The sequence below is a fragment of the Monodon monoceros genome, unplaced genomic scaffold (assembly GCF_005190385.1).
Source record: "Monodon monoceros isolate NGI ecotype Baffin Bay Population unplaced genomic scaffold, NGI_Narwhal_1 Super_Scaffold_3, whole genome shotgun sequence".
Classification (NCBI taxonomy): Eukaryota; Metazoa; Chordata; class Mammalia; order Artiodactyla; family Monodontidae; genus Monodon; species Monodon monoceros.
This window is the reverse complement of record NW_021703780.1, coordinates 36,990,785-37,017,912: the sequence shown is the minus strand read 5'-3', so window position 1 is coordinate 37,017,912 and position 27,128 is coordinate 36,990,785. Positions and strand designations below refer to the sequence as shown.

General features: G+C 39.8%; 1 protein-coding gene across 5 annotated transcripts in view; it reads left to right on the top strand.

Moving 5' to 3' along the window:
• The first annotated feature begins 18,022 nt into the window (after nt 1-18,022).
• The window catches only part of CMTR1 (cap methyltransferase 1), a 58,528-nt gene continuing 49,422 nt past the window's right edge, over nt 18,023-27,128 (top strand). For 4 of the 5 annotated variants that reach the window (XR_003796573.1, XM_029241947.1, XM_029241948.1 and 1 more), the window contains exons 1-2: nt 18,023-18,182; nt 20,163-20,300. Coding sequence is in view for 4 of the 5 variants with exons in the window: in XM_029241947.1 (XP_029097780.1) it covers nt 20,168-20,300 (133 nt within the window). In the remaining variant the exon portion in view is untranslated. The remainder of the gene's footprint in view (nt 18,183-20,162; nt 20,301-27,128) is intronic. The other variant, XM_029241949.1, reaches the window with a different exon arrangement.

The following is a 27,128-nucleotide window of genomic DNA, read 5'->3' as shown; positions in this document are numbered from 1 at the left end:
TATTACTATGTGATATATATGATAAAAACTTTGTGAAAAATCTGTGATGTAAAAAACAAGAACCATTATTTCTAGGAAGGCACAGAAAACCATTCAACACCATGTGCAACAATAGTGAGATCCTTGGAAGGATACAATTTTTGAGCTACTGCTGCTATAATCCATATGTCTGAGGATTAAAAGTCATTAAAGGTGATAAAACCAGATAAAGTGTAAAACTTGCCATGTTTTATAACTTAGTATACATATTTCTTGAATATCATTTTACTTAACGTACAAATTACTCATTTATCTGTAGGTTCATAAAAACAATTTACTTAAAAACCATATAAAAATTGTGTCAAAAATGTCATTTGGAGCATTAAAATAAATAACGGTAATGTATAATAACCTAATGCTATTAAAACCACATACATATATACATACTTACATTAGGGAGAAGGAAGAGCTCTTACTTATAATAGAATGCCAACCATAAAATTAAGAAGGAATGATGGAGTTAGAAAGCCACCGTTCAGAAGATAATACGGTGAAAATTGGTTTAGGCAAGAGTCATCCTCAGATGCTAAAACTAGTTGGTAAAGGTTTGATGAGGAACAGAACATGTATATAGTTTCAAAATACTTATTAATTGCAAAGGGAAAAGTAGTAACTTTACAGGGGAGAAACTTAGACATCCCCTTAAACAGCTGATCAAATTACTACCACTAGTAATGGTACAGATTGACATCATGCCCCTCCCCTGCAATAAGAGGGGCACAGCAGTGCCATTTCTGTGCTATCCTTGCCAAAAGTTCATGATTCCAATTTAATCATGAGGAAACCTTAGATTCCAATTTGGAAGCATTTCACAAAACAACTTTTTAAAAATGTCAAGGTTATGAACTACAGAGACTTAGGAACTGTTCTGGGTTAAAGAGAACTAAAGAGACATACCATAATTTGATGTATGATGCTGGATAGGTCCCTAGACCAAAAAATTATGTCCAGCTTATTGAGGTATTATTGACAAATTAAATTGTAAGATATTTAAAGTATACAGTGTAATAATTTGATATATGTATACATTGTGAATAGATCCCCCTCCCCATCGTTAATATGTCTGTCACCTCATGTATTTACCCCTTTTTTTGGTGAGAAAATTTAACTTCTACTCTTTTAGCAAATTTTAATTATACTATATAATATTATCAACTATAGTCACCATGTTGTACATCAGATCCCCAGACCTTATTCATCTTATAACCGACAGTTTGTGTACCCTTTTACCAAGCTCTCCCTATATCCTCCACCCCCCATCTCCCAGCCCCTGGCAATCACTTTTCTATTTTCTGTTTCTATGAGATCGACTTTTTTCCCCCCTAAATTCCTCATATAAGTGATACCATACAGTATCTTTCTCTATCCGGCTTTTTTCACTTAGCACAATCCCCTCTAGTTATATCTGTATTGTTGCAAATGATAGGATTTCCTTATTCCTTTGTATATGTATATGTGTGTGTATATCTATATCTATATCTATCTATCTATATCTATATATATCACATTTTCATTAGCCATTTATCCAAAAAAAATTATTTACTACAAAGGACATTATGGGACAATTGGTGAAATATAAGTAAGGTCTGCAGATTAAAGTAGCATATCAGTGTTAACTTCCTGATTTTGATAATTATACTGTGGTTAAGTAAGAGACTATCCTTGTTCTTATGAAACAAACACTTTAGTATTTAGGGATAAAGAGGTATCATGCCTGCAATTTACTTTCGAATGGTTCATAAAAACAGTGTGTTTATATAGAGAGGTAAATGTGTATGTATGTGTGTATAAAATGATATAGAGAAAACTACATATATATAAAGAGCTGCATATGTGTATAAATAGAAAATTATAAAGTAAACGTGGTAAACTGTTAACAATTGGGGAATCTAGTCCAGGGTATCTGAAAATTCTATGTATTATTCTTGAAACTTTTATTTAAGTCCAAAATTATTTCAAAATAAAAAAGTTAGGGGCTTCCCTGGTGGCGCAGTGGTTAAGAATCCGCCTGCCAATGCAGGGGACATGGGTTCGAGCCCTGGTCCAGGAAGATGCCACATGCCACGGAGCAACTAAACTTGTGCGCCACAAGTACTGAGCCTGCACTCTAGAGCTGTGAGCCACAACTACTGAGCCCGTGTGCTGCAACTAACGAAGCCCATGCACCTAGAGCCCACGCTCCGCAGCAAGAGAAGCCACCACAACGAGAAGCCTGTGCACCTCAACGAAGAGTAGCCACTGCTCGCTGCAACTAGAGAAAGCCCACGCACAGCAACAAAGACCCAACGTAGGCAAAAATTTTTTAAAAATAAAGTAAAAAAAAAATTGTACTGTTTCTTTTCTTACTGTTGAATATTGAGAGTTCTTTATATATTGTGGATACAAGTCTGTAGTGGGATATATGATTTGCAAATATTTTCTCTCATCTGTAGCTTCTCTTCATTTTTTTAATAGTATCTTTTACAGAGCAATAGTTTTCAGTTTTGATGCAGTCCAATTTATCAATTTTTTTAAATATAGATCATGATTTGGGTCTGGTTATGATGTTCCTGTAAACCTCCAACAAGACAATGTTATTCTCTATTCTGCAACTTTTTATATGTGAATGAAAATTGTTATACCTTTAAAGGTCAAGCCTGGGAGACAGTCTTGAGAAAGGGCTATTATGTATATTTCAGGCTATAGGCTGCATTCCTCTACAGATGTGCAGAGCAGGCAACAGAGCACAAAGGTTAGAGCTAAAGGAATATATCCAATGTAGAGGCAGGTTTGTTCTTCAGGTTTGTTGCACTCAGTGGGAAAGCATTCAGACTTTCACCATTATGTAGGATTTTATACATGTATGTATGTATATATAAACATACTAATTGTAATAATTAATACATGAGTATATATACCCTTCCCTTTTATCACTAGTTTTTAATCATAAATGGGCATTGAATTTTGTGAAATGCTTTTTCTGCTTCAATTAATGTGATTATGAAGTTTGATTTTTATGTCTGTTAATAGGAATTACATTGATATTTTAATATTTAACCAGTCTTGCATTCCTGGTATAAACACTACTTGGCCAAGGTGTAGAATTCTTTTCATACATTGCTGGATTTGATTCACTAGTATTTTGTCTAGGACTTTTGTTTCTAATGTTCATGAGGGGTGTTGGACTGCAATTTTCTTTTCTTTTCCTTTCCTTTTTTTTCTTTTCTTTTCTTTTCTTTCTTTCACCCGTGCCATGTGGGTTGCGGGATCTTAGTTCCCCAACCAGGGATCAAACCTGCACCCTGGCCAGTGAGAGGGTGGAGTCCTAACCACTGGACTGCCAGAGAACTCCCCAATGTTCTTCTATTGACCTTTTCTGGTTTTGGTATCAGAATAATGCTGGCCTCATATAACACTTTGGAAAATGTCCCTTTCTCTTTTATTTTCTGGAAGATATTGTGTAGAATTGGTATAATTTCTTCTTTATATGTTTGTAGAATTCTACAGTGAAGCCATCTGACCCTCAATTTTTTTGAAGTTTTTTTAAAAAATTAAAACTATGAAGTCAATTTAAAAAAACAGATATAGAACTATTCAGGTAATTTATTTCTTCTTGGGTGAGTTTTGGTATTTTGTAGTTTTTAAGGAATTGGTTCATATCAATTGGTCCATTTATATGTATAGAGATGTTCTCAGTATTATATCTTTCTAATGTTTGCAGCATCTATAAAGATACTCCCCATTTCATCCTGAAATTGGTTATTTGTATCCCCTTTTTTTTCTCTGGATGGCAAGAAGTTTATTAATTTTACTTACTTTTTCAAAGAACCAGCTTTTGTTTTCTTTATTTTTCTGTTTTGAATTTCATTGGTTTTTGCTTTCATTTTTACTACTTCCTTCATCTGCTTACTTTGAATTTATTTGCTCTTCCTTGTCTAGTTTCTTAAGGTGGAAACTTTGATTGTTGAATTGTGACCTTTCTTCTTTTCTGATAGAATCATTTAGTACAATAACATTTACTTCTAAGCATGATTTAGCTGCATTCTGCAATTTTTGATATGTTGTACTTTTATTTTCATTTTCTTAAAAATATTCTCTAATTTCCTTTGAGATTTCTTTTTGACCCATGGATTATTTAGAATAATTTCCAAATATTGGAGATTTTTTAGGTATCTTTCTGTTACTGATTTCTACTTTAATGCTATACAGAGAACTTACTTTGTTTGATTTCAATTATTTTAAATTTGTTAAGGTTGTTTTATGATCCAGGATATAGTCTATCTTGGTACACACGTGTACTTGAATGTGTATTCTGCTGCTGTTGGGTGAAGTGTTCTATATGTGTCAATTAGATCCAGTTGACCAGTGATGTTTGTTTTTCTATATCCTTGATGATTTCTGTCTCCTGTTCTATTGATTACTGAGAGATGAGGGTTGAACTCTTAAACCATAATTTTGGGGTTGTCCATTTTTCCTTTAATTTCTATCAGTCTTCACTTTTATTTCGAAGCTCTGTTGTTAACATACGTATTTAAGGTTGTTATGTCTTCTTGATGAGTTTACTCTTTTATCATTATTGTGTCTCTCTTTCTCCCTGATAGTTTTTCCTCACTCTGAAGTCTACTTTGACTGATAATACTGTAGATTTTTAAGCTTTCTTTTGATCAGTTTTCTTGGTATATAATTTTAAAAATCCTTTTAATTTTAACTGACCCTTGTATTTAGTGGAGTTGTATAGGCAGCATATAGTTAGTTCTTGATTTTTGTAGTCTTCTATGACAGTCTCTTTTAATTGGTCTACTTAGACCATTGACATTTAATACAGTTATTGACGTGTTTGGATTTAGGTCTGCCATTTTATTAATTTTGTTTATTCTCTGTTTTTCATACTTCTGTTTCTCCTTTCCTGCCTTCTTTTGGATTATTTGAAATTTTAAAATATTCCATTTTAATTGGTATAGTGAGTTTTTTACTATATCTCTTTGTATATTTTTAAAATTCATATTATTAATTTTTAAAGTAGTAAATAAAAATACATCTTCTTAAGTTACCTCTGACTTGGTTTTCTGATTAGGAGATAGGGATGAGTGTGGCAGGGAATATAAGACAGAGAATTCTGAATGTAATTTCTTTACTGTTTTCATTTGCCTACTCCCAAAATGAATTTGAAGCAACCTTTACTGGGTGTTATATATTTCTTTGTGTGGATTCAATTTACTGTCTGGTGTCCTTTCTTTCAGCTTGAAGGATTCCTTTCAGTAGCCTGTAAGGCAGTTCTCATAATGACAAATAATCTGATTTTGTTTATCTGGGAATGTCTTTTTTTTAGACTTTTTTTTTTGAATGTGGACCATTTTTAAAGTCTTTATTGACTTTGTTACAATATTGCTTCTTTTTTATGTTTTTTTTTGGTTTTTTGGCCACAAGGCATGTGGGATCTTAGCTCCCCAGCCAGGGATCAAACCCGCACCCCCTGGATTGGAAGGTGAAGTCTTAGCCACTGGACTGCCTGGGAAGTCCCTATCTGGGAATGTCTTAATTTTTCCTTTATGACCCTCCTACCCCCACACAGTGATTATTATTATTTTTTTTGCAGGATAGTTTTGCTGGGTATAGAATTCTTAGTTGATGGTCTTTGTCTTTCAGCAATTTGAATATGTCATTCTAGTGCCTTCTGGCCTCCATGACTTCTGATGAGAAGTCAGGTGTTAAACTTGAGGATCCCCTATTACTCCATTTAACCTTAATCACCTCCTAAAAGCCCCATCTCCAAATAAGTATCATTGAGAGTTAAGACTTCAACATATGAATTTTGTGGGGGACACAATTCTTCCCATACAAGCCTCAGTAGTGAAATTTTCATATCAGTTACTGTATTTTTCAACTCCAGAATTTCTATTTGGTTCCCTTAAAAAAAAAAAATCTCTTTATTGATGTTTTCTATTTGGTGAGACATTGTCCTCATACTTTCTTTTAATTCTTCAAACATGGTTTCCTTTGATTCTTTGAACATATTATAATAGCTGATTTAAAGTCATTGTCTACTAGGTTCCACTTCTGGGCTTTATCAGGTATGGTTTCTATTGACTGCTTCCCCCCACCCCGCTGTGTTTGGGTCATACTTTACCATTTCCTTGTGTATTGAAACTGAATATTTAAAATAATGTGGCAACTCTGGATATAAGACACCCACCCCCTTCCCAAGTTTGTTTTTGTTGCTGTTTTTCAGTGATTTTCCTGAACTAATTCTATATAGTCTGTATTTTTTGTCATGCATGGCCACTGAAGTCTCTGCTTGGTTAGCTTAATGGTCAGCTAATGACTGGACAGATTTCCTTAAATGCTTGAAGCCAGTAAATCTCCTAGGCTTTGTTGGGATGTGGCTTCAATGAACTAATAGGCAGTTTACAAATCTGCCTTAGCCTTCACCTCCTGCTTGTATAGAGCCTCACCGTCAGTCAGAGGTGAGAGATAGGGCATTCTCAGGTCTTTCCTGGGCATGTGCACAGCCCTGCACATTCATGTGGCCTTCTAGATACCCAGGAATATTCTGGGGCTTTTCAGAGATCTCTATGGGCAGCTCATTTCCAGATATTCCTTTTAAGGTTTTTGTTATCTCCATCTGGTAATGATGCTTCAGGCAGCTGCTATGTTAAACAATTGCCACTGATTATTTTTGATAATGCCTTGCAAATAGAACTGTTTGCACAGAGTGACCTCTGAGTCAGGTAAAATAAGACAAGCCATGAGAATGGAGACTTTCAGCAAGCTGCCAGATAGGTCAAATAGTGACAATTCTCTGGGGATAGGGCTTTTGGGGAGCTCCAAACCTGTTTTATTCTCTTCAGTGGCTTCTAGGTTGCTGGTTTTCACAGCCACCATAGTTACAAGGCTGGTTTTCAAGTCTACCATGGAGCTGGCAATAAGGAGATAGGATTGGGGCAAGTTAAAATGCCACAAAGTGCATTGTTCTTACTGAAACAATTTTTTTTTTTTTTTTTCCAGTACGCGGGCCTCTCACTGTTGTGGCCTCTCCCATTGCGGAGCACAGGCTCCGGACGCGCAGGCTCCGGACGCACGGGCTCAGCAGCCATGGCTCACAGGCCTAGCCACTCCGCGGCATGTGGGATCTTCCCGGACCAGGGCACAAACCCGTGTTCCCTGCATCGGCAGGCGGACTCTCAACCACTGCGCCACCAGGGAAGCCCTGAAACAATTTTTATTGAAGAAACACTCCTTGGATTTTTGCAAGTCTTTGGTTAATTTCCAGAGTTCTGAAAAAGTTGATTTTGACAAATTCACCTGTTTTCATTGCTTTTATGAAGGACTGTATTTTCAGAGGTCCTTACTATGCCACTTCAGAAGTTGGAATTCCTGAATCTTTTTTTAAGAAGTTCTAGGAATTATACATACTTAACTTTTCACAGTCTATTTAGAATCAATATTTTACAACTTTCGTGGAATATAGAAACCTTATCACCATATAGGTCCTTTTGCCCTCCCCTATTTATGTTGTAGTTGTCATACATAGTATGTTTATATACATTGAAAGCACCATCAGACAATGTTATATTTTTTGCTTTCAACTCTCATGTAAACTTTGAAGAACTTAAAAGAAGAAAAACAGTCTATTATATTTACCTAGATATTTTCCATTTTTATTGTTCTTCCTTCATTCCTGAGATTTCTGATGTGAAATCTACAGTTGTTCTAATTGTTGTTCTCCTATATGTGATACGTGGTTTTTCTCTGTTTTCAAGATATTGTCTTTGCTTTTAGTTTTCAGCAGTGTGATTATGACAGGTGTGGGAATATATTTCTTTGAGTCTTTCCTGTTTAGAGAGTTCTAGGCATCTGGAATCTGTAAGTTTATGTCTTTTGCCATCTTTTGGAAGTTTTCAGTCATTATTTCTTAAAATATTTTTTCTGCACCAAGTATTTTTTCTTTCTTCTTTCATTCTGGGACTCTGATGGCACGATTGTTAGACATTTTGGTATTTCTCCACAGGCCCCTGAAGCTCTGTTCAATTTTTTCCCTCATTTTTTCTCTTTGTTGTTCAGATTGGAGTTTCCATTGATTTATCTTAAATTTCAGTGATTCTCCCTCTGCCATCTCCATTCTGCTATTGATCCAATCTAGTGAAATTTTTGTTTCTCTTACCATATTTTTCAATTCTAAAATTCCCATTTGGTTATTTTTTAATCTTTTCTTTCTCTGGTGAGACTTACTATCTTTCTATTCATGTTAAGAGTCTTCAGGCCTTCTATTAGATTGTGATTATAATAGCTGTTTTTTTCAATTGTGGTAAAAAAACTTATAACACAAAATTTACCATCTTAATAATTTTATTTTTATTTATTTAGGCTGCGTTGGGTCTTCGTTACTGCACGTGGGCTTTCTCTAGTTGTGGTGAGCAGGGGCTACTCTTCATTGCGGTATGTGGGCTTCTCATTGTGGTGGCTTCTCTTGTGGAGCATGGGCTCTAGGCACGTGGGCTTCAGTAGTTGCAGTATGCGGGCTCAGTAGTTGTGGTGCGTGGGCTCTAGGGCACGCAGGCTTCAGTAGTTGTGCGCGGGCTTGGTAGTTGTGGCTTGCGGGCTCTAGAACACAGGCTCAGTAGTTGTGGTGCATGGGCTTAGTTGCTCCACAGCATGTGGGATCTTCATGGACCAGGGATCAAACTCGTGTCTCCCGCATTAGCAGGCAGATTCTTAACCACTGCACCACCAGGGAAGTTCACCATCTTAATAAATTTAAAGTGGATAGTTCAGTAGTGTTAATTATATTCATATTGTTGTGCAACAGACCTTTAGAAGTTTTTCATATTACAAAACTGAAACTCTTTACCCATTGAACAACAGCTTCCCATTTCTTCCTTTTGCCAGTCCTTGGCAATTCTACTTTCTGTTTCTATGTGTTTGACTACTTTAGCTACTTTAGGTACCTCACATAAGTGGAATCATACAGTATTTGTCTTTTTGTGACTGGCTTATTTCACTTAGCATAATGCCCTCAAAGTTTATCTGTGTTATAGCATGTGATAGAAGTTCCTCCTTTTTTAAGGTTGAATAATATTCTATTGTATGCATATACTACATTTTGTATATTCACTCATCCTTTGATGGACACTTGGGTTACTTCTACCTCTTAGCTGTTGTAAATAATGCTTAGGGAACATGGGTATGCAAATAGCCCTTTGTGACCCTTCTTTCAGTTCTTTTGGATATATACTCAGAAGGAGAGTTGCTGAATCATATGGTAATTCTATTTTTATTTTTTTGAGGAAACTCCATACTGTTTTCCATAGTGGCTGCACCGTTTGACATTCCCCCCAACAGTGCACCAGTATTCCAATTTCTCCACATCCTCTCAACACTTGTTATTTTTTATTTTTGTTTTTTTGATAGTGGTCGTCCTAATGAGTGTGAGGTGGTAACTCATTGTAATTTGGATTTGCATTTCTATAATGATTTGTGATGTTGAGCATATTTTCATATGGTTGTTGGCCATTTCTATACTTCTTTGGAGAAATGTCTATTCAACTCTTTTGCCCATTTTTAAATTGGGCTATTTGTTTTTATTGTTGTTATTGTATAATATCTGTTAAAAAAACCCTTTGTCTTGGAGGATACAAGATAATATACAAAAGTCAATCACTTTCGTATATACCAAAAATGAACAAATGGAATTTGAAATAAAAAATGCAATACTATTCATGTTAGCATTCCCCAAAATGAAACACTTGGGTATAAATCTAACAAAATACATACAAGGGACTTCCCTGGTGGTCCAGTGGGTAAGACTCTGCGCTTCCATTGCAGGGGGCATGGGTTTGATCCCTGGTTGGGGAACTAAGATCCTGCATGCCACACAGTGCAGCCCAAAAAAAAAAAAAAAAAACCTAAACAAAAAAAATATATATACAAGATCTATATGAGGAAAACTGTAAAACTCTGATGAATTAAATCAAAGAATTAAATAAAATGGAGAGATATTCGATGTTCATGGATAGGGAATTCTCAGTATTGTCAAGATGTCACTTCTTCCCAACTTGATCTATAGATTCAGTGCAATCCCAATCAAAATCCAGCAAGTTATTTTGTGGGTATTGACAAATTGATTCTAAAGTTTATGTGGAAAGCGGGAATAGAGGGAATGTACCTCAACATAATATAGGCCATATATGACAAACCTACAGCTAACATTATACTCAATGGTGAAAAGCTGAAAGCATTTCCTAAAAGATGAGGAACAAGACAAGGATGCCCACTCTTGCCACTTTTATTCAACGTAGTTTTGCAAGTCCTAGCCACGGCAATCAGAAGAAAAAGAAATAAAAGGGATCCAAATAGGGAAAGAAGAAGTAAAACTGTCACTGTTTGCAGATGACATGATACTATACATAGAAAATCCTAAAGATGCTACCAGAAAACTACTAGAGCTCATCAATGAACTCGGTAAAGTTGCAGGATACAAAATTGATACACAGAAATCTCTTGCACTTCTATACACTAACAATGAAAGATAAGAAAGAGAAATTAAAGAAACAATCCCATTTACCACTGCATCAAAAAGAATAAAATACCTAGGAATAAACTACCTAGGGAGACAAAAGACCTGTACTCTGAAAACTATAAGATGCTTATGAAAGAAATCAAAGATGACACAAACAGATGGAAAAATATACCATGTTCTTGGATGAAAGAATCAATATTGTCAAAATGACTCTACCATCCCAGGCAATCTACAGATTCAATGCAATCCCTATCAAATTACCAATGGCATTTTTCACAGAACCAGAGCAAAAAATCTTAAAATTTGTATGGAGACACAGAAGACCCCGAAGCAATCGGGGTCTTTTGCCAAAGCAATCTTGAGAAAGAAAAATGGAGCTGGAGGAATTAGGCTCCCTGACTTCAGACTGTACAGTAAGTCCGCTACACATGAACCTTCAAGTTGTGAACTTTCAAAGATATAAACGTGTGTTCTCATGTCCAATCACGTAAGTTAGTTCATGTGTCTGGCATACATTGTCACACGTGTGCATCCTCTACAAGTGGTTGTACAGTACTGTATAGAGTACAGTAGTACAGTATCTTTATTTCAAGCCCAGGATGTCCAGAAGCAAGTGTAAAAGTAGTGGTATATAGCTGATTGTGTTAGTTGGGTACCTAGGCTAACTTTGTTGGACTTAAGAAAAAATTGGACTTACGAACATGCTCTCAGAACAGAACTCGTTCATATGTAGGGGACTTACTGTACTACAAAGCTACAGTCATCAAAACAGTGTGGTACTGGCACAAAAACAGAAATATAGATCAGTGGAACAGGATAGAAAGCCCAGAAATAAACCCACCCACCTATGGTTAATTAATGTACGACAAAGGAGGCAAGACTATACAATGGAGGAAAGACAGTCTCTTCAATAAATGGTGCTGGGAAAACTGGTCAGCTACATGTAAAAAAGTTAAATTAGAACATTCTTTAACACCATACACAAAAATAAACTGAAAATGGATTAAAGACCTAAATGTAAGACCAGATACTATAAAACTCTTAGAGGAAAACATAGGCAGAACACTCTTTGACATAAATAGCAGCATAAGTGACATAATGACATAAATATGACAAATATCTTTTTTGAGCCGTCTCCTAGAGTAACGGAAATAAAAACAAACAAATGGGACCTAAGTAAATGCAAAAGCTTTTGCACAGCAAAGGAAACCATTGACAAAACAAAAAAACAACCCAGAGAATGGGAGAAAATACTTGCAAATGATGCGACTGACAAGGGATCAGTCTCCAAAATTTGGAAACAGCTCATGCAGCTCAATATCAAAAAACCAAACAACCCAATCAAAAAATGGGCAGAACACCTACGTAGACATTTCTCCAAAGAAGACATACAGATGGCCAAGAAGCACATGAAAGATGCTCAACATCACTAATTATTAGAGAAATGCAAATCAAAACTACAATGAGATATCACCTCACACCAGTCAGAATGGCCATGAAAAAAAATCTACAAATAATATATGCTGGAGAAGGTGTGGAGAAAGGGGAACCCTCCTGCACTGTTGGTGGGAATGTAAATTGGTACAGCCACTATGGAGAACAGTATGGAGGTACCTTAAAAAACTAAAAATAGAGCTACCATATGATCCAGCAATCCCACTCCTGGGCGTATATCTGTAGAAAAACATGGTTCAGAAAGATACATCCGGGGCTTCCCTGGTGGCTCAGTGGTTGGGAGTCTGCCTGCCGATGCAGGGGACACGGGTTCGTGCCCCGGTCCGCGAAGATCCCACATGTCGTGGAGCGGCTGGGCCCATGAGCCGTGGCCGCTGAGCCTCCGCGTCTGGAGCCTAAAAAAAAAAAAAAAGATACATCCAACCCAGTGTTCATTGCAGCGCTGTTTACAATAGCCAAGACATGGAAACATCCTAAATGTCCATCGACAGATGAATGGATAAAGAAGATGTGGTACATATATATAATAGAATTTTACTCAGCCATTAAAAAGAATGAAATAGTGCTATTTGCAGCAACATGGGTGGGCCTGGAGATTATCAAACTAAGTGAAGCAAGTCAGACAGAGAAAGACAAATATAATATGATATCACTTATATGTGGAATCTAAAAAAAATGATACAAATGAACTTATTTACAAAACAGAAAAACAGACTCACAGACTTAGAGAATGAACGTATGGTTACTGGGGGGAAGGGTTGGGGGGAGCGATAGAGTGGGATTTTGGGATTGGCATGTACACACTTCTGTATTTAAAATAACCAACAAGGACCTACTGTATAGCACAAGGAACTCTGCTTGATATTCTGTAAAAACATAAATGAGAAAAGAATTTGAAAAAGAATAGATACATGTATATGGGAAAAAAATGTAGTTGAATGCACAACAGTGTGAATGCACTTAATGCCATTGAATTGTACACTTAAAATGATGAAAATGGAAAATTTTATTTATATTTTACTCCTATAAAAAAACAAAAATGTATTTGCAATAATATATATAAAAAAATTCTCTGTGGATAGGCAAAAGATCCAGAATAGCCAACACATTACTGAAGGAGAAGAACAAAGTTGGAGGACTGACATTACTCAACTTCAAGACTTACTATAAGGCCATAGTGATCAAGATATAGCAAAAGAATAGACAAATAGATTAATGGGCAAAATATAGAGCCCAGAAATAGACCTGCATATATATATAGCCAACTGATCTTTGACAAAGGAAAAATGGCAGTACAATGGAGCAAAGATAGTCTTTTAAAAAATGGTACTAGAGAGAGAAAAAAAAAAATGATACCAGAACAACTGGACATTCACTCTTAAAACTCTTAGAACTTAATACTAAGATAACAAGGGACTTCCCTGGTGGTCCAGTGGTTAAGAATACATCTTGCAATGCAAGGGATGCCGGTTCGATCCCTGATCAGGGAACTAAGATCCCACATGCTGTGGGGCAACTAAGCCAGCGTGCCACAACTAGAGAACCCGAGTGCCGCAACTACAGAGCCCATGCGCTCTGGAGCCCTCGCACCACAATGAAAGACCCCGTGTGCCACAACTAAGACCCGACGCAGCCAAAAAAAAATAATAATAAGATAACAAACAACCTAATTAAAAAATGGGACAAAGACCTTAACAAACCTCACCAAAGATACACACATAATAAATAAGTATATGAAAAGATGTACCACATCATAGGTCATCAGGGAAATGCAAATTAGAACAAGATACCACTACATGCATACTAGAGTGGCCAAAATTTGGAATATTGACAACCCTAAGTGCTGATGTGGATGTGGAAAAGTGGGAACTCTCATACATTGCTGGTGGGAATGCAAAATGATACAGCCACTTTGGAAGACTTTGGCAGTTTCTCATAAAACTAAACATACTCTTAACATATGATCCAGTAATTGTGCCCCTTGGTATTTACCCAAATGTATTGAAAAATTATGTCCACAGAAAAACCTGCATATGAATGTTTATAGAAACTTTATTTGTAATGTCCAAAATTTGGAAGTAACCAAGATGTCCTTCAGTATGTGAATGGATAAATAAACTGGGATACATCCAGACAATGGAATATTATTCAATGTTAAAAAGAAATAAGCTGGGACTTCCCTGGTGGCGCAGTGGTTAGGAATCTGTCTGCCAATGCAGGGGACACAGGTTTGATCCCTGGTCCAGGAAGATCCCACATGCTTTGGAGCAACTAAGCTCATGCGCCACAACTACTGAGCCTGCATTCTAGAGCCCATGAGCCACAATTACTGAAGTCCGCGCGCCTAGAGCCCATGCTCTGCAACAAGAGAAGCCACCACAATGAGAAGCCCTTGCACCTCAATGAAGAGTAGCCCCCCGCTCACCACAACTAGAGAAAGCCTATGTGCAGCAAAGACCCAATGCAGCCAAAAATAAATAAATAAATAAATAAGCTATCAAGCTATGAAAAGACATGGAGGAACCTTAAGTGAATCAAAGAAACAAAACAAAAACCATGCGATTTCCTCCAGTTTCTCTGAACTATAGGGACTTATTTCTTGCTTCTGGGATAAGAAATAGATGGTTTCTTGGAACCCTTTCCATCTGCACCCCTTGCACGTTCCAGGTTTCAGGCTGCCTTTCAGTCCTGGCCAGGAGATACCAGAGGGGGAACAACTGGGAAACTCACCCTGACTTGGTAGTTCTTTGACTTCTGTTTTTCCTTCCTCAAGAATTCTGCTGGGCTTCCCAGGTGGCACAGTGGTTAAGAATCCACCTGCCAATGTAGGGGACATGGGTTCGAGCCCTGGTCTGGGAAGATCCCACATGCTGCGGAGCAGCTGGGCCTGTTGTGCCACAACTACTGAGCCTGCGCTCTAGAGCCCGCGAGCCACAACTACTGAGCCCACATGCCACAGCTACTGAAGCCTGCGCGCCTAGAGCCCGTGCTCAGCAAGAAGAGAAGCCACTGCAATGAGAAGCCCGTGCACCGCAACAAAGAGTAGCCCCCACTCACCACAACTAGAGAAAGCCTGCGCGCAGCAACAAAGACCCAACACAGCCAAGAATAAATAAATAAAATAAATAAATTTATTAGAAAAAAAGAATTCTGCTACCATTTACTTTTCATAATCTTCAGATAGGTGTTGCATGCATTCTGCCTAGGTTATAAATTGCATTCAGTGGAAGAAATGGGATGGAATGTGTTTTCTCCATTTTGACAGGAATTGGAAACTTCTGTTTCTCTTTTTGTTGTTGGGTATTATATATAGTTTTGGAAATAAGTCATTTGTCAAATATTTGTACTGTGAATGTTTTTCTTTCAGTCCGTGGATTGCTATTCAATTTCTTAACGGTGTCTTTTGATGAACAGAAGCCTTTTTATTTTGTGGTCTATTTTTCTCAATTTTTTTCTTCTGATTAATGCTCTCTGGGTCCTTTGTAAAAAATATCTTTGTCTACTCCAAGTCTGCAAAGATATTTTTCTATGTTTTCTTTTTTTAAACTTCTGTTTTCCCCTGTTTTATTGAGATATAATTGATGTAACATTGTATGTTCAAGGTGTACAACATAATAATTTGATATATGTATATATTGGAAAATGATTACCACAGTAAGTTAACATCCAGCACCTCACATGGTTATAACTTTCAAATATAAAATACGTTATTGCTAACTATAGTCACCTATGTTTTCTTTTATAAGCTTTTTTTTTCTTTTCTGTTTTTGCTCTTTGTTTAGGTCTGATCCATTTTGATTTAATTTTACATATGGTGTAAGGTAGGAATCAAGATTCATCTTTCCCTGATATATTTATCTGGTTGTTCCAGCATTATTCACTGGATTTACTCATATATATATATATAAAAGTAAATTTATCATTAATTTTCCTACGTTTTAAATGCATTCTCTCATTATTTAACGCTTTACATTAAAAGTAAATCACAATTTAAAAGTAACTGTATTTCGGGGCTTCCCTGGTGGCACAGTGGTTGAGAGTCTGCCTGCCGATGCGGGGGACGCAGGTTTGTGCCCCGGTCCAGGAAGATCCCACGTGCCGCGGAGTGGCTGGGCCCATGAGCCATGGCCGCTGAGCCTGTGCGTCCGGAGCCTGTGCTCCGCAACGGGAGAGGCCACAACAGTGAGAGGCCCGCGTACCGCAAAAAAAAAAAAAAAAAAAAAAAAAGTAACTATTTCAAATAATTGATTTCCTTTGTAATCCTATACATTGTATATTATGCCCTTTAAATTATTATTTTGAGAATGGGTTCACAAGCTTTACAAGATTACCAAAGGTATCCAACACATGTTAAGAATAATGTCTTAACCCATGTTAAGAACCCCTGGTGAGGTGGAAAGACACAGCTTTAGAACCAAAGAAACCTGGGTTTAAATGCTCATTTGTTGCTTCCTAGCTCTGTGACCTGGGGCACATCACTTAACCTTCATTCATTTTCCATACTTCCACATATTCAATAAATGTCTATTGCATACCTACTACCAGCCACAATATTAAATCTTATGGATTTAGTACAGACAGACATAACCTTTCCTTTACAAAGTTTACAGCTGAGTGGGGAGGCAGATGAGTCAGTGGGTCATTATACAAGACTGGTGAGTGCTTTGATAGCGAATGACAGAAGGCTGTGGAAGCTTAGGGGGACTCCCCACTCAGACTTGTGGGGTCAGGAAAGATTACCAGAGATAAGAACACTAAACAAGCCTCAGGATAAGTGGACATTAGCCAAGCAAAGAGAGGGAGAAGAGCAATCCAGGAAAGGGGATGAACTCTTTCGAGAGGCATGGCATGGTTGAGAAACCAAGGGAAAACTGCGATGGGGAGAACTAAGGGACCAGTAGCTCAAAGTATGACTGCAGAAGGAGTCAGATGGGAGAGTCTTGTATGCCATCCTAAGGACATTGGCTTCATCCTAAGAGAAGTGAGAAGCCATTGATGGGCTTTCATCATTGATGGGTGAAACAGGTAACAGGATCAAATTAGTTTTGTTTTTTGTTTTTTTAAAATAACTTTGATTTGCAGAGACTGCACTAGAGGGATCCCGACTGGAGGGACAATGATTTGGAGATTATTGGAGAAATCCTGATGGGAGAAGGTGAGTGCATGGTTAGTGGCAATGTGGATGGAGAATGGATAGATTTGGGATAATTTTAAGGTAAATGCAATAAAGTATATACTGGAGGCTCTGGGGAATGAGAGAAGATTTCTGGTTGCACCAATGCTGGTGTAATTCATTGGAAAAAGAGCAGGCTTATGGGAGAATATAAGGTCAGACTTGAATCTATGGGTGTGAAGTGACTGAGGATGTTCGTCAGACTTTTGGCCATATTGGTCTGAAGATCAGAAGAGGCGTTTGGCAAAGGAAGTCATCTGTGTCCATATGGTAAAATGCCACAGGCGGCCTTCTTCCTCTGGACCTTTGTTCAATACCTGTAGAGAATGTACTGTATGCTGCGTGTTGGGGATACAGCAGTGAACAAGAAGACTGGGTTTCTGCCCTCAACCAGTTTTCCGTTTACCTCTCTAAACTTGTTACTTTTTTTTTTTTTTTTTGGCCGCGCCGGGGACCTTGTGGGATCTTAGTTCCCTAACCAGGGATAGAACCCCCAGTAATGGAAGCGTGGAGTCCTAACCACTGGACCGCCAGGGAATTCCCTCTCTAAACTTGTTCTGAATCTGTAAAATTAAGATAATAATGAGAATAAGAGAGATGAGTCGATGTGATGGCACCTGGCCTTTTTTGTTTTTAATATTTGTTTCTCGTACCCAAAGCCGGAAGATACCTGGTTACTTTTGCTTTTGTATCCTTTCCCCGTTGGGTCTTCTGCGCAGGCGCTCTGGGCTGCTCGGGGGCAGGGGGTGGGGCGGGCCAGAACTAGAGCGGTCTGCCCCGGGGCCAGGGCCCGGGAGGGTGGAGGGAGCTGGATGCCCTGACGTCATCAAGCTGCGCGTCCCACAGGGCGGGACCCGAGCGCGACTACGCGGCCAGCGGACCGGGGCGGGTTTGTGGGGAAGCGAAACTGGGGGAGGAGGAGGCGGCTCTGGCAGCGGCAGGGCAAGGCCTGGTGGCGGCGGCATCGGCGGCCTGATCCCCCCCTCTCCGCTCCTTGGCAGCTCGCCCTCTTCCCTCAGCGTGAGTGCCGACGCGCGGCCCGGGGGGAGCGAGCGGGCGGGCCCGCGGGCTCAGTATCTTACCCTCGGCCCCCCATGGGCGGTCGTGACCCTCACCGCCTTTTCTCTCTCCCTTCCTCCTTTACACCCTTCTTCCCCGCGCCCCATCCCCAGTCCACCAGCTGCCGCTGCCAAACGTTTCTGCGCACACATTCACACACTCACGTTATCTACAAATGAAAAGACTGGCCCGGGGAGATGTGAGCTCACCTCTTCCCTCTATGAATAGGGGTGGTAGTGCGAAACCGAGGCCCAGGTAGAGAAGACTGGAGAGGGGATTTGAACCCCTTCCGCGGGGGAGCAGCAGGTAGAACTAGGCCTTCTGCCTTGCACTTAGAAGTCCTCTGCCAGGGCACATTCTTTTGGATGTGTAGGTCACTTGAGCTGGGCACTGGTTAGCTGTGCGGCCTTCCCCTCTCGGGCCTCAGTTTCTTTTAGTGGAAAAGGAGAGGGTTGAATGAGGTGATTTGGAAGGCCCAAATCTAAGGTGGTTTGGGGAGGAGCATCGATATCTCCTGCCTTTCGGACGCTATTTCCTCTCCTTTGTTGGCACCTACCTCAACACAGTTCTTGAGTTTCCTGTGCTTCCAGTCTCCCCCGGAGTAGCTAGGAATCAGAGGGCCCTTTTTGCTTACGTTATGGGCCTTTGGGGTGAGGGGGTATTTAACACGGTAGTTTAAAGTGAAATGTGGCTCAGCCTGGTTTTGCTTTCTGTTTGTTCAACGCCTCCTGTTCTTCCTACTTCCGCAGGATAGCCCCTGCCTGTGCCTAGTAAGAGGCTGCCTCCTTAGGAAGGATGAGATTATGTGTTGGGTAGGCTGCCTCATCCTTGAGCTGGAGAGAAGTGAAACGTGATTCATGTTTGAAATCACGAGGGGATCAGTGGTATCTTTGGATTTCATCACTCTCTTGCTGCTGTGACCCATACTGTAAGCCTGTTCTTGTGCACCTGCAACTCCCCTTTCCTAAGGAATTGCAGCCCAGCTGAGCACCCACCTGTTTGCTCCTATTTTTGAGTACTTTCTCTTTTCTGAGTCCTCTTATAACCAACGGTTGTGTGTAAACCACACTGTATTCACTTCTACTCTTAATTGTTCTTTAATTTGATCATTCCTTAAGATTTCAGGAATCTCATAACCACTTCATTTCCATCTCATTTTTTCCCCTCATGCTTGCCTCTCATGCTTACCCATGGGCATGATGATGGTGACATGGTGCCTTGCCTGTTTCCATTCTTTTTTGTGGAGGTGGGTTCTTGTTTTTAAAATTGTTTTTGTACCTGAGTCCTATGCTATGGCTACCTCCGGTCCTGCTAACTTTCACACTCTTCTGTTTTCTCAGTCCTAAGTCAACCACTGCGTCCATTCCTTACTCCGTTTAAAAACTTGCCCAATTCTCCCATGTTTTCAAACATCCTGAAGTAAACCAAAACCCAGCATTTGTATCATATTGTATAATCTCTTAATTGTCCTGGTGAAATAATAATGGTGATGTAGCAATCATTCTGGGATGATTTTTTCACCTTGGAAATATTTGTTGATATTCATCAGGTTTCATAATTAATTTCTAGTGTACATTGTTGTCACACATGGCCAGTGTTGCATCAAAAATATAGAATAACAAGTACGCAAGGTGTTTTTCCTCCTGTGGCTCGTAGAGTTGATCCATGACTTTTTGGTATCTGACACCAATGGCCCAGAGGCCGCTGGGTCTGTGAGCACATTTTCCAGTAAAACTAACAGCTGTTATTGAAAACCAGAGCTTGGCTAGCATCCTTCCTGGACCTCATTCTGAGGAAGAAGCTATTCAAGTGCTGGCAATGGAAGCTGTTTGGAGTTGACAACTTTCATGCATTAATGGTTCATTCCCATTCTTTGGAATTCCTGCTGTGATCCTAATGTCTCTGACAAGGGCAGCTGACTATCTGGATTTGTGGTTGCAGCAACAATGAGGAGGAGAAATGATTCAGAATGCACTGCCCCTCTCAAGAAACAGAAGAAAAGAGTTGCAGAGCTTGCCCTGAACCTCAGCTCTACATCTGATGATGAACCTCCCTCCTCTGTCAATCATGCAGCAAAAGGTAAGCTTACCTATGTGGTCAGAGGCCACTGACCATCTGGTTATTTGAATCGCTGATGCCTGAGTTGGGCAGAATACAGTTCAGTGCCTCTTGAGGAAGATTAGGCAAATTCTACAGAGGGATACTGGTTGTAGACTCTCTTCTCTTTTACCATTCTCCTCCTGGGAGTTGGGAACTTGTTTTAACTAAAAAATTGGAATTTTTACAGGTGTGCCTTAGTTCTGTTGTGGTCCTTCAGTAGGTGGCACTCTTTTGCTGCCTTAAACCAGGTGGAAGTAGCGGTGAGCATTGAGTGCTTTCAGCTGTTAATGATCTTGGGGCTGTTTCACAGGGCTGGGCTCTTTGCTGCAGTGATCTGGCCTAATTCCTCTCAGGTTTTTGCATTCTGTTTCCTCAATTCCCTCAGCAGTTATGATCAGAAACACCCAAATGAATTGGAGCATCCCTGTGTTCGCTGTTTACTTTAAGCTCTAAGGATTTCACTGATCTGGTTGAAACTAGCATTTTGCTTTGCCTGCTTTTTAGGGTTACAAATGTTCACAGTTTCCACAGGTTCTTTCTATGAGAAATTGTGAAGCATCTCAGAGCTTGCCTGAAATACCAAACAATTAGAAGTAGTTCCATTTGCATTTATCTTTACTTGCCAGCTGTATTAATTTCCTAACAAAGTATCACAAACTGGGTAGCTTAAAACAATAGAAATTTATTCTCCACACTTCTGGAGGCTAGAAGTCTAAAATCAATGTGCCAGCAGGGCCATGCTCCCTCCCAAGGCTCTAGGGAAGAATCCTTACTTGCCTTTTCTAGTTTCTGGTGGTTGCTGGTGATCCTTGGTGTTCCTTGGCTTGTAGCAGCATAATTCCAGTCTCTGCCTCTGTGTGTGTCTGTGTTCAAATTTCCCTCTTCTTATGATATCAGTCATTGGATGAGGGCCCACCCTAATCCAGTATGACTTCATCTTAATTTGATTACACCTGCAAAGACCCTATTTCCAAATGCCATGTTCCCGGGTGCTGGGTGGACATGAACTTTTGGGCACTATTTAACCCAGTACACCAGCAGTCTTGCATTTTGTATCCTCTGCTGGGTCACTGGTAAATTGGAATGAAATATGGTGACAGATTGATGACTGAAAGAGTGTGAAGAATCCTTTGAGGGTGATAGAAAATACAGTTTGTTCTCAACTGGTTGGCTCATTGAAGGGCGGTTACTCATCAGCTGTACTGAGTAGCTGGTCCAGAAAGGAGAAGCTTGACAGGCCTTACAGCCAATGAAGCCTTTGGGGCGGCTGTGATCCTGGCTGGATCGAGACCCTCTTATAACCTTGTGTGTGGAGATACGTGTGCCTTTAAAGTTGTCACAGTGTATTCCAGGGTAGGTGAGAAAGGCTGTGTGTAATTGAGGTTACTAAGTGGGAGGGCAAAAATATATTGGGCGTATAGGCTCTAGGGCCTGTTGAGGAAAGGGAGTTTTGCTATCACCTGGGATTTGAGCAACTTGATGAAGGTAGAGTCTCCTTGGGCAGGGCTCTGGGGTAGTGGGAGAAATGGCCTGCAAGAAAGGGAGAGCGTGCCTGGGGGAATAAATGATACTTAGGTGGTGGAGGTATCTGGTTCTAATCGGATCTTGGGGGACAACTGCTCTCAAGAGAATGGCTCCCAGGTAGAGGAAGGTGTATAGTTAAGGATCTTTCAAGGGAACCAGTCTAATTTAAATTTCAAGCTTTTAAAAATGTGACTGTGAATTGAGATTATCCTCCTCCCTCCCACCCTCCCACGAACTCACTTTAATTGTACCAAATGTCTTTAACCTTTTCTAGAAGTAGCACCGTATGACTCAGTCAGAATTGACTGTTGCTGTTGTTTGTACAGAATGGAAATCTAGAGGTGGCCTGTACCTTGTATGTGTCTGGCAATAGGCCATTTGGTCCCTTTCATTTGCATAAAAATGAGGCAGGATGCAGAGGCAAACAAACATTGTTAGATTTCCCTGGGTCAGCTAATTTTAGGAAGGGCAGCTCCACATTGACAAAAAAACTCTGAGGGCTGGAGTCTGGTGTCTTCATCAGCAAGACTGCCGCTCCCCCTGCAACCCCATGCCCGGTGTGGAGTAAATGCTCAGTAAATATTTACTGAATAGAGCCGATGGAAGGCAGCAGTAGTATCTTTTCCAAGAAGCTTAAAATGCTTTGCCTCATTCATTTTGCCTATGCCTCCTCCAGTCTGCAGAGGATCATTTCATTAAGTACTTCGCATTTATATCATCTCTGTTCTGTGTTGGCTTCTCTCAGGCATCCCCTGGACAGTGTGCCCTGGTAGTTAACTGTCTCGCCAGAAACTACATATCCCCTGAGATCTATATGCAGCTTTCCTATTCAAGTCATTGCATTAAAGCAGGTGTGTTTCCTTTTGCTCCAACCCCTTCTACCCAGACATACTGTTGAACAGATGATTGAAAAATGCTCTTTAGGGAGTACAAATAGAAAAAAAAAAAAGTAGTTGCTATTTCTGTCTGTCTGGGCCTTGTTTGTACTTTCTCTGCTAGATCAATGTGATGACTCATTAATAGATCTATTTAGTTTAATCGGTTTTTATTTTACATTATTGACAGGGTAGCTGCATTGCCAGTCAGAGTCTAACATCTGACCAGACTAAAGAAGAAAAGGGATGTTGTTGTCATGGCCACTGGGGCATCATATACTCTTTAGAGTATTTTAAGAGGAGTTTGAAGGCATTTTCAAGCCTAAATAAACTCTTGGAAATTTGCTATTAAATAACATTTTGAAGCAAGGAGAGGCAGATGGAGGTCATTTTTTTCTTTTTGGTTGGTTGTCACAGAGAAACTGGTCTAGACCCCAAGACAATTTCCTTTTCTCTTCAGCTGTGCATCTAATGTGGGCTCCTGGCCCTCCCACAGCATGTTGCTTTGGAAGTGACTGGGCTCCTTCACCGGCACCACACTGAAAGTGCCTTCCCCTCCGTCAGGTTTAATTCTTCGCTAAATAGGCCATTTTCCCTGAAACACCATGGTTTTCCTGTCAGCCCAGATTCATGACCTTAATCAAAAACTTCCTTTATTGGTGTCTGTTTAAATTGCTTTAATGAGTTACCATTTGTCTGGCATGAAGGAGAAATGAGTCTTTAACCAGGAATGAGTGTATTCCACAGCAGTTGTTAGGCAGGATGTGGTGTTTATTAAAGTCCATAATTTATTCTTCTGCATCTGTGTGCTGCTCACCTTGGCCAGTAGTGGTTAGAGCTGTCCCTCCTTGTGTGTTGTCACTGTCATTTTTAATCTTGGCATGTTTGACCTACTGTTCTGTTACAGAAAATTTTGTCAGTAGCTGGGAAATCTCTGATTCTTCTATAAAGTGAACCTGTTTTCTTTAAACTGACTTAAGAGTAATGATTTCTATCAGGTAGAGGAGAAATCTTAAATGAAAGCTCTAAATAATGTCTTGGGCTCTCTGGTAGGTTTTAGAAGGGGAGCGCCTGGGGAGGTAAATGGGAATGCCACCCAATTTTGGCAAGTTCTTAATGAAACTCATGATTTTAATAGACTGACCTTATTACTCCTGTTAATTTATATCCTCATCACAAGATTGTCTGCTCAATGTTTGCTAAATTCTTATCAGTCTTGGGAGGCTGAACTTCCTCTTTAGTTCCTGCTGCAGCCAAGACAGTTGTCTTCTTTTCATCTGAAAAGAGTGGCCCCAAAGGCCCAGGGGTGAAAATGAGTAGTGGCTGTGGCAGTCTGTGGACTCAGGACTAATCTAGGGAACTTTGTCTTAAATCATGTCAGGCTGAGAATTGGCTTTAAATAGCACATGAAATAAAAGAGAGAAGTAAGGCTTATCTGCTTATCCAGCATACTTTTTGGTCTCACAAAGAAAAGCCTAGTAGGGTGATATTTTAGCTCTTATCAACCTCATTCTCAGAACCTGGACAGGACAGCTATCTGTACATTAGGTAACACCTAAGGAAGAGGAATGGAGTGGAAAGATCTTTGTGCCAGAGTCTGGTGCTGGAATATTGCACCAGAGCCACCAAGGATTTGCCCAATGAGCCTTGCACCCAAATTTGGTTCTTCCTGTCATTTGGGTCCAAAAATGGCATGAGGACAAAGAAAACAAAAGATCTCTCTCTGAGATCTGAGAGTGGCAGGAACCCTGCATGCCCAGGAATGATATTCATACCATTGATGGGTGCCCAGTGATGGATCCTTAAGCAAACCTAACAGCCTGGCAACTCCCTAGTGCTGGACCAAGGGCACACTCTCCTTTGAGAAGGACATCAGGTTTTCCTAACCTTTATATAGATAGACCTGTGAATCTCCAGATAGCTGGTGAAAGAAATAACAGCTGATTTAACATTGTAGCTTCTAGGTTAGTCTCTGGATTCCTGGGCTGCCCAGGGAAACTTTAGGGCAGTGCTCAGGGAGCTGCCCCCATTCCTGCACTAATCGGTACAGGTTGGAGGCATGGAAGCAACTGAGTGAAGAGACTCTGCACCTTTGGAAGCACAGTTCTTTAACATATGGGAGCTCTGTTGCAGAGCACATTTCTCCTTCACGTGGGCAATGAGAGATGAGAGGCCCAGGCTTAGTTTTAAGCTACTCAGAAGGTCTTTCCCCTCATATCTGCTGTCCTCTGAAGATTCCTCTGGAAAGGAACCAAATTCTGCACAAGGCTTAGAATGATACTTTATTTCTTTATAGCTTTTTTTTAAGCCCTAATTTTCAAACTAATATATTCTTATTTCTCACACAGAAAATGCAGAAAAGGCAAAACAAAATAAATATCACCTCACTTCTCAGTTTCCATGGTTACTCATTGTTAATGTTCTGGGTCTTTCTTTCTGAGTGGCACTCTCTGGCACTGTGACGTGTGCTGCATTGGTCCATGTAAGCAAGTCAGCTCCTTATTGAGGGAATTGAACAGCCACCTTTTTAAGAGGACGAAGGCAGATTTGGTGCCTCTCATTCAGGGGTATTCTCAGCCAGAATTCCTCCTTAGGAGCCAGAATTTTGGTTTTAAGTTTATTCTGATTTTTTCACACATGTTCACCTGCCTTTCTTTTGCAAAATGTTATACCCTTAAAAATGCATATTTATTTTAACTATTGGATTTTTAAGCTCTCTGGGGGTAAGATTGTTACTTTTGGATAATATTCCATTGTATATAGCATGGACCGTTTATAAAACAGGTCCTGAACCAAAGTTGTTGTCTGATCTGTTAAACAATATCAGATGTCCTTTTTCAGCCTACTGGGGTGCAGGGTGCTAAGTGATAGTCCAAGGGGGACTCAGTTCTCTGCTAGGATATAGGTATTCCATCCTCATGCTTAAACTTTTTGTTGTTTTTGTTGTTGAACCTTTAAAAAAACTTTTTTTTTAAAGACTTCTTTTTTTTTTTAGAGCAGTTTTTAAGGTTCACAGCAAAATTGAAAGTACAAAGATATCTCCTACACACCCTGCCCTTATATGCACAGTCTCTCCCATTAGCTCCATCTCTTACCAGAGTGCTACATTTGTTACATTGATGAACCTGTGCTGACACAACATTATCAACCAGAGTTCATAGTTTATATGATGGTTCACTCTTGATGTTGTACACTCCATGGGTTTGGGCAAATATATAATGACATGTACCCTTCCTTATTTATTTATTTATTTTTTTGTGGTATGCGGGCCTCTCACTCTTGTGGCCTCTCCCGTTGTGGAGCACAGGCTCCGGACGCGCAGGCTCAGCGGCCATGGCTCACGGGCCCAGCCGCTCCGCGGCATGTGGGATCTTCCCGGATCGGGGCACGAACCCATGTCCCCTGCATCGGCAGGCGGACTCTCAACCACTGCGCCACCAGGGAAGCCCCCCTTCCTTATATTTTTGAGGGCTGAATGTCTTGCACTGCACGTATGAGGTGTTGTAAGAGGAAATATCCTGAGGTACACTTAGTAGGTGCTTAGCAAAGATTACAACTGGGTGACAGTTCTTTAAATTCACTACAGTGAGCAGTTAATTTCTGTTAAATGCAAAGCCTTAGTCCAAGTGTTGGAGATAGAATGTTGGTTGTGGCAGAGTCCTTGCTCTCTAGGAGTGACCCTGTCCAGTGGGGTGGCATGTGACAACTAGCTCTCAGGAAGTGTGATGAGTGCTGTGCTGATGGTATGAATACTGGTGCTACTGGAGCACCGTGGAAGGGAGAGTCAGGCCTGGGGTGCTGGGGAAGACTTCGCTCTTCTCTGAATGTCAACCCTTAGTTTGCGTTCTCACTGGGAAATGGGTGGATCAGTGCAGACAGTCTTTAGAATTAGGATGTAATCCTCAAGTTATGAATACCTGTATAATGCCCATTTTGGGTATATATAAAAAATTTTTTTACATGGCTGCCCTTTGTGCCTTTCCGCAGATACCTCCCACAAGCAGCCAAACTTTGAGTCAACATCTCTTCTTAGGGACTTCCTTTCTTCCTTAAAGGAATTGTGCTACATTGCTAAGTTAGTTTTTTTTTTACATTTATTTAAAATTTTAATTAAGATAATTAATATCTTTTAATTAAGATAATAAAGTCACATGGTTCATAAATCAAAAATATAAAATGATAGGCAATATAAACTCTAGTGATATAAAAATGTAAATCAAGTTTCACTTCTTCCACTTTCACTCGTTCCAGGTAATCATTTTGGTATTCTTTTTCCATGCCTCAACCCCACATGTGTGGATAATCACTTTTATTGGTCTTGTATATCTTTCCTTCCAAAAGCTCTTTTTGCAGTTACCAGAAATAAAAATTTATATTTTTATTGTCCCTCTTTAGTACACAAGTGTTA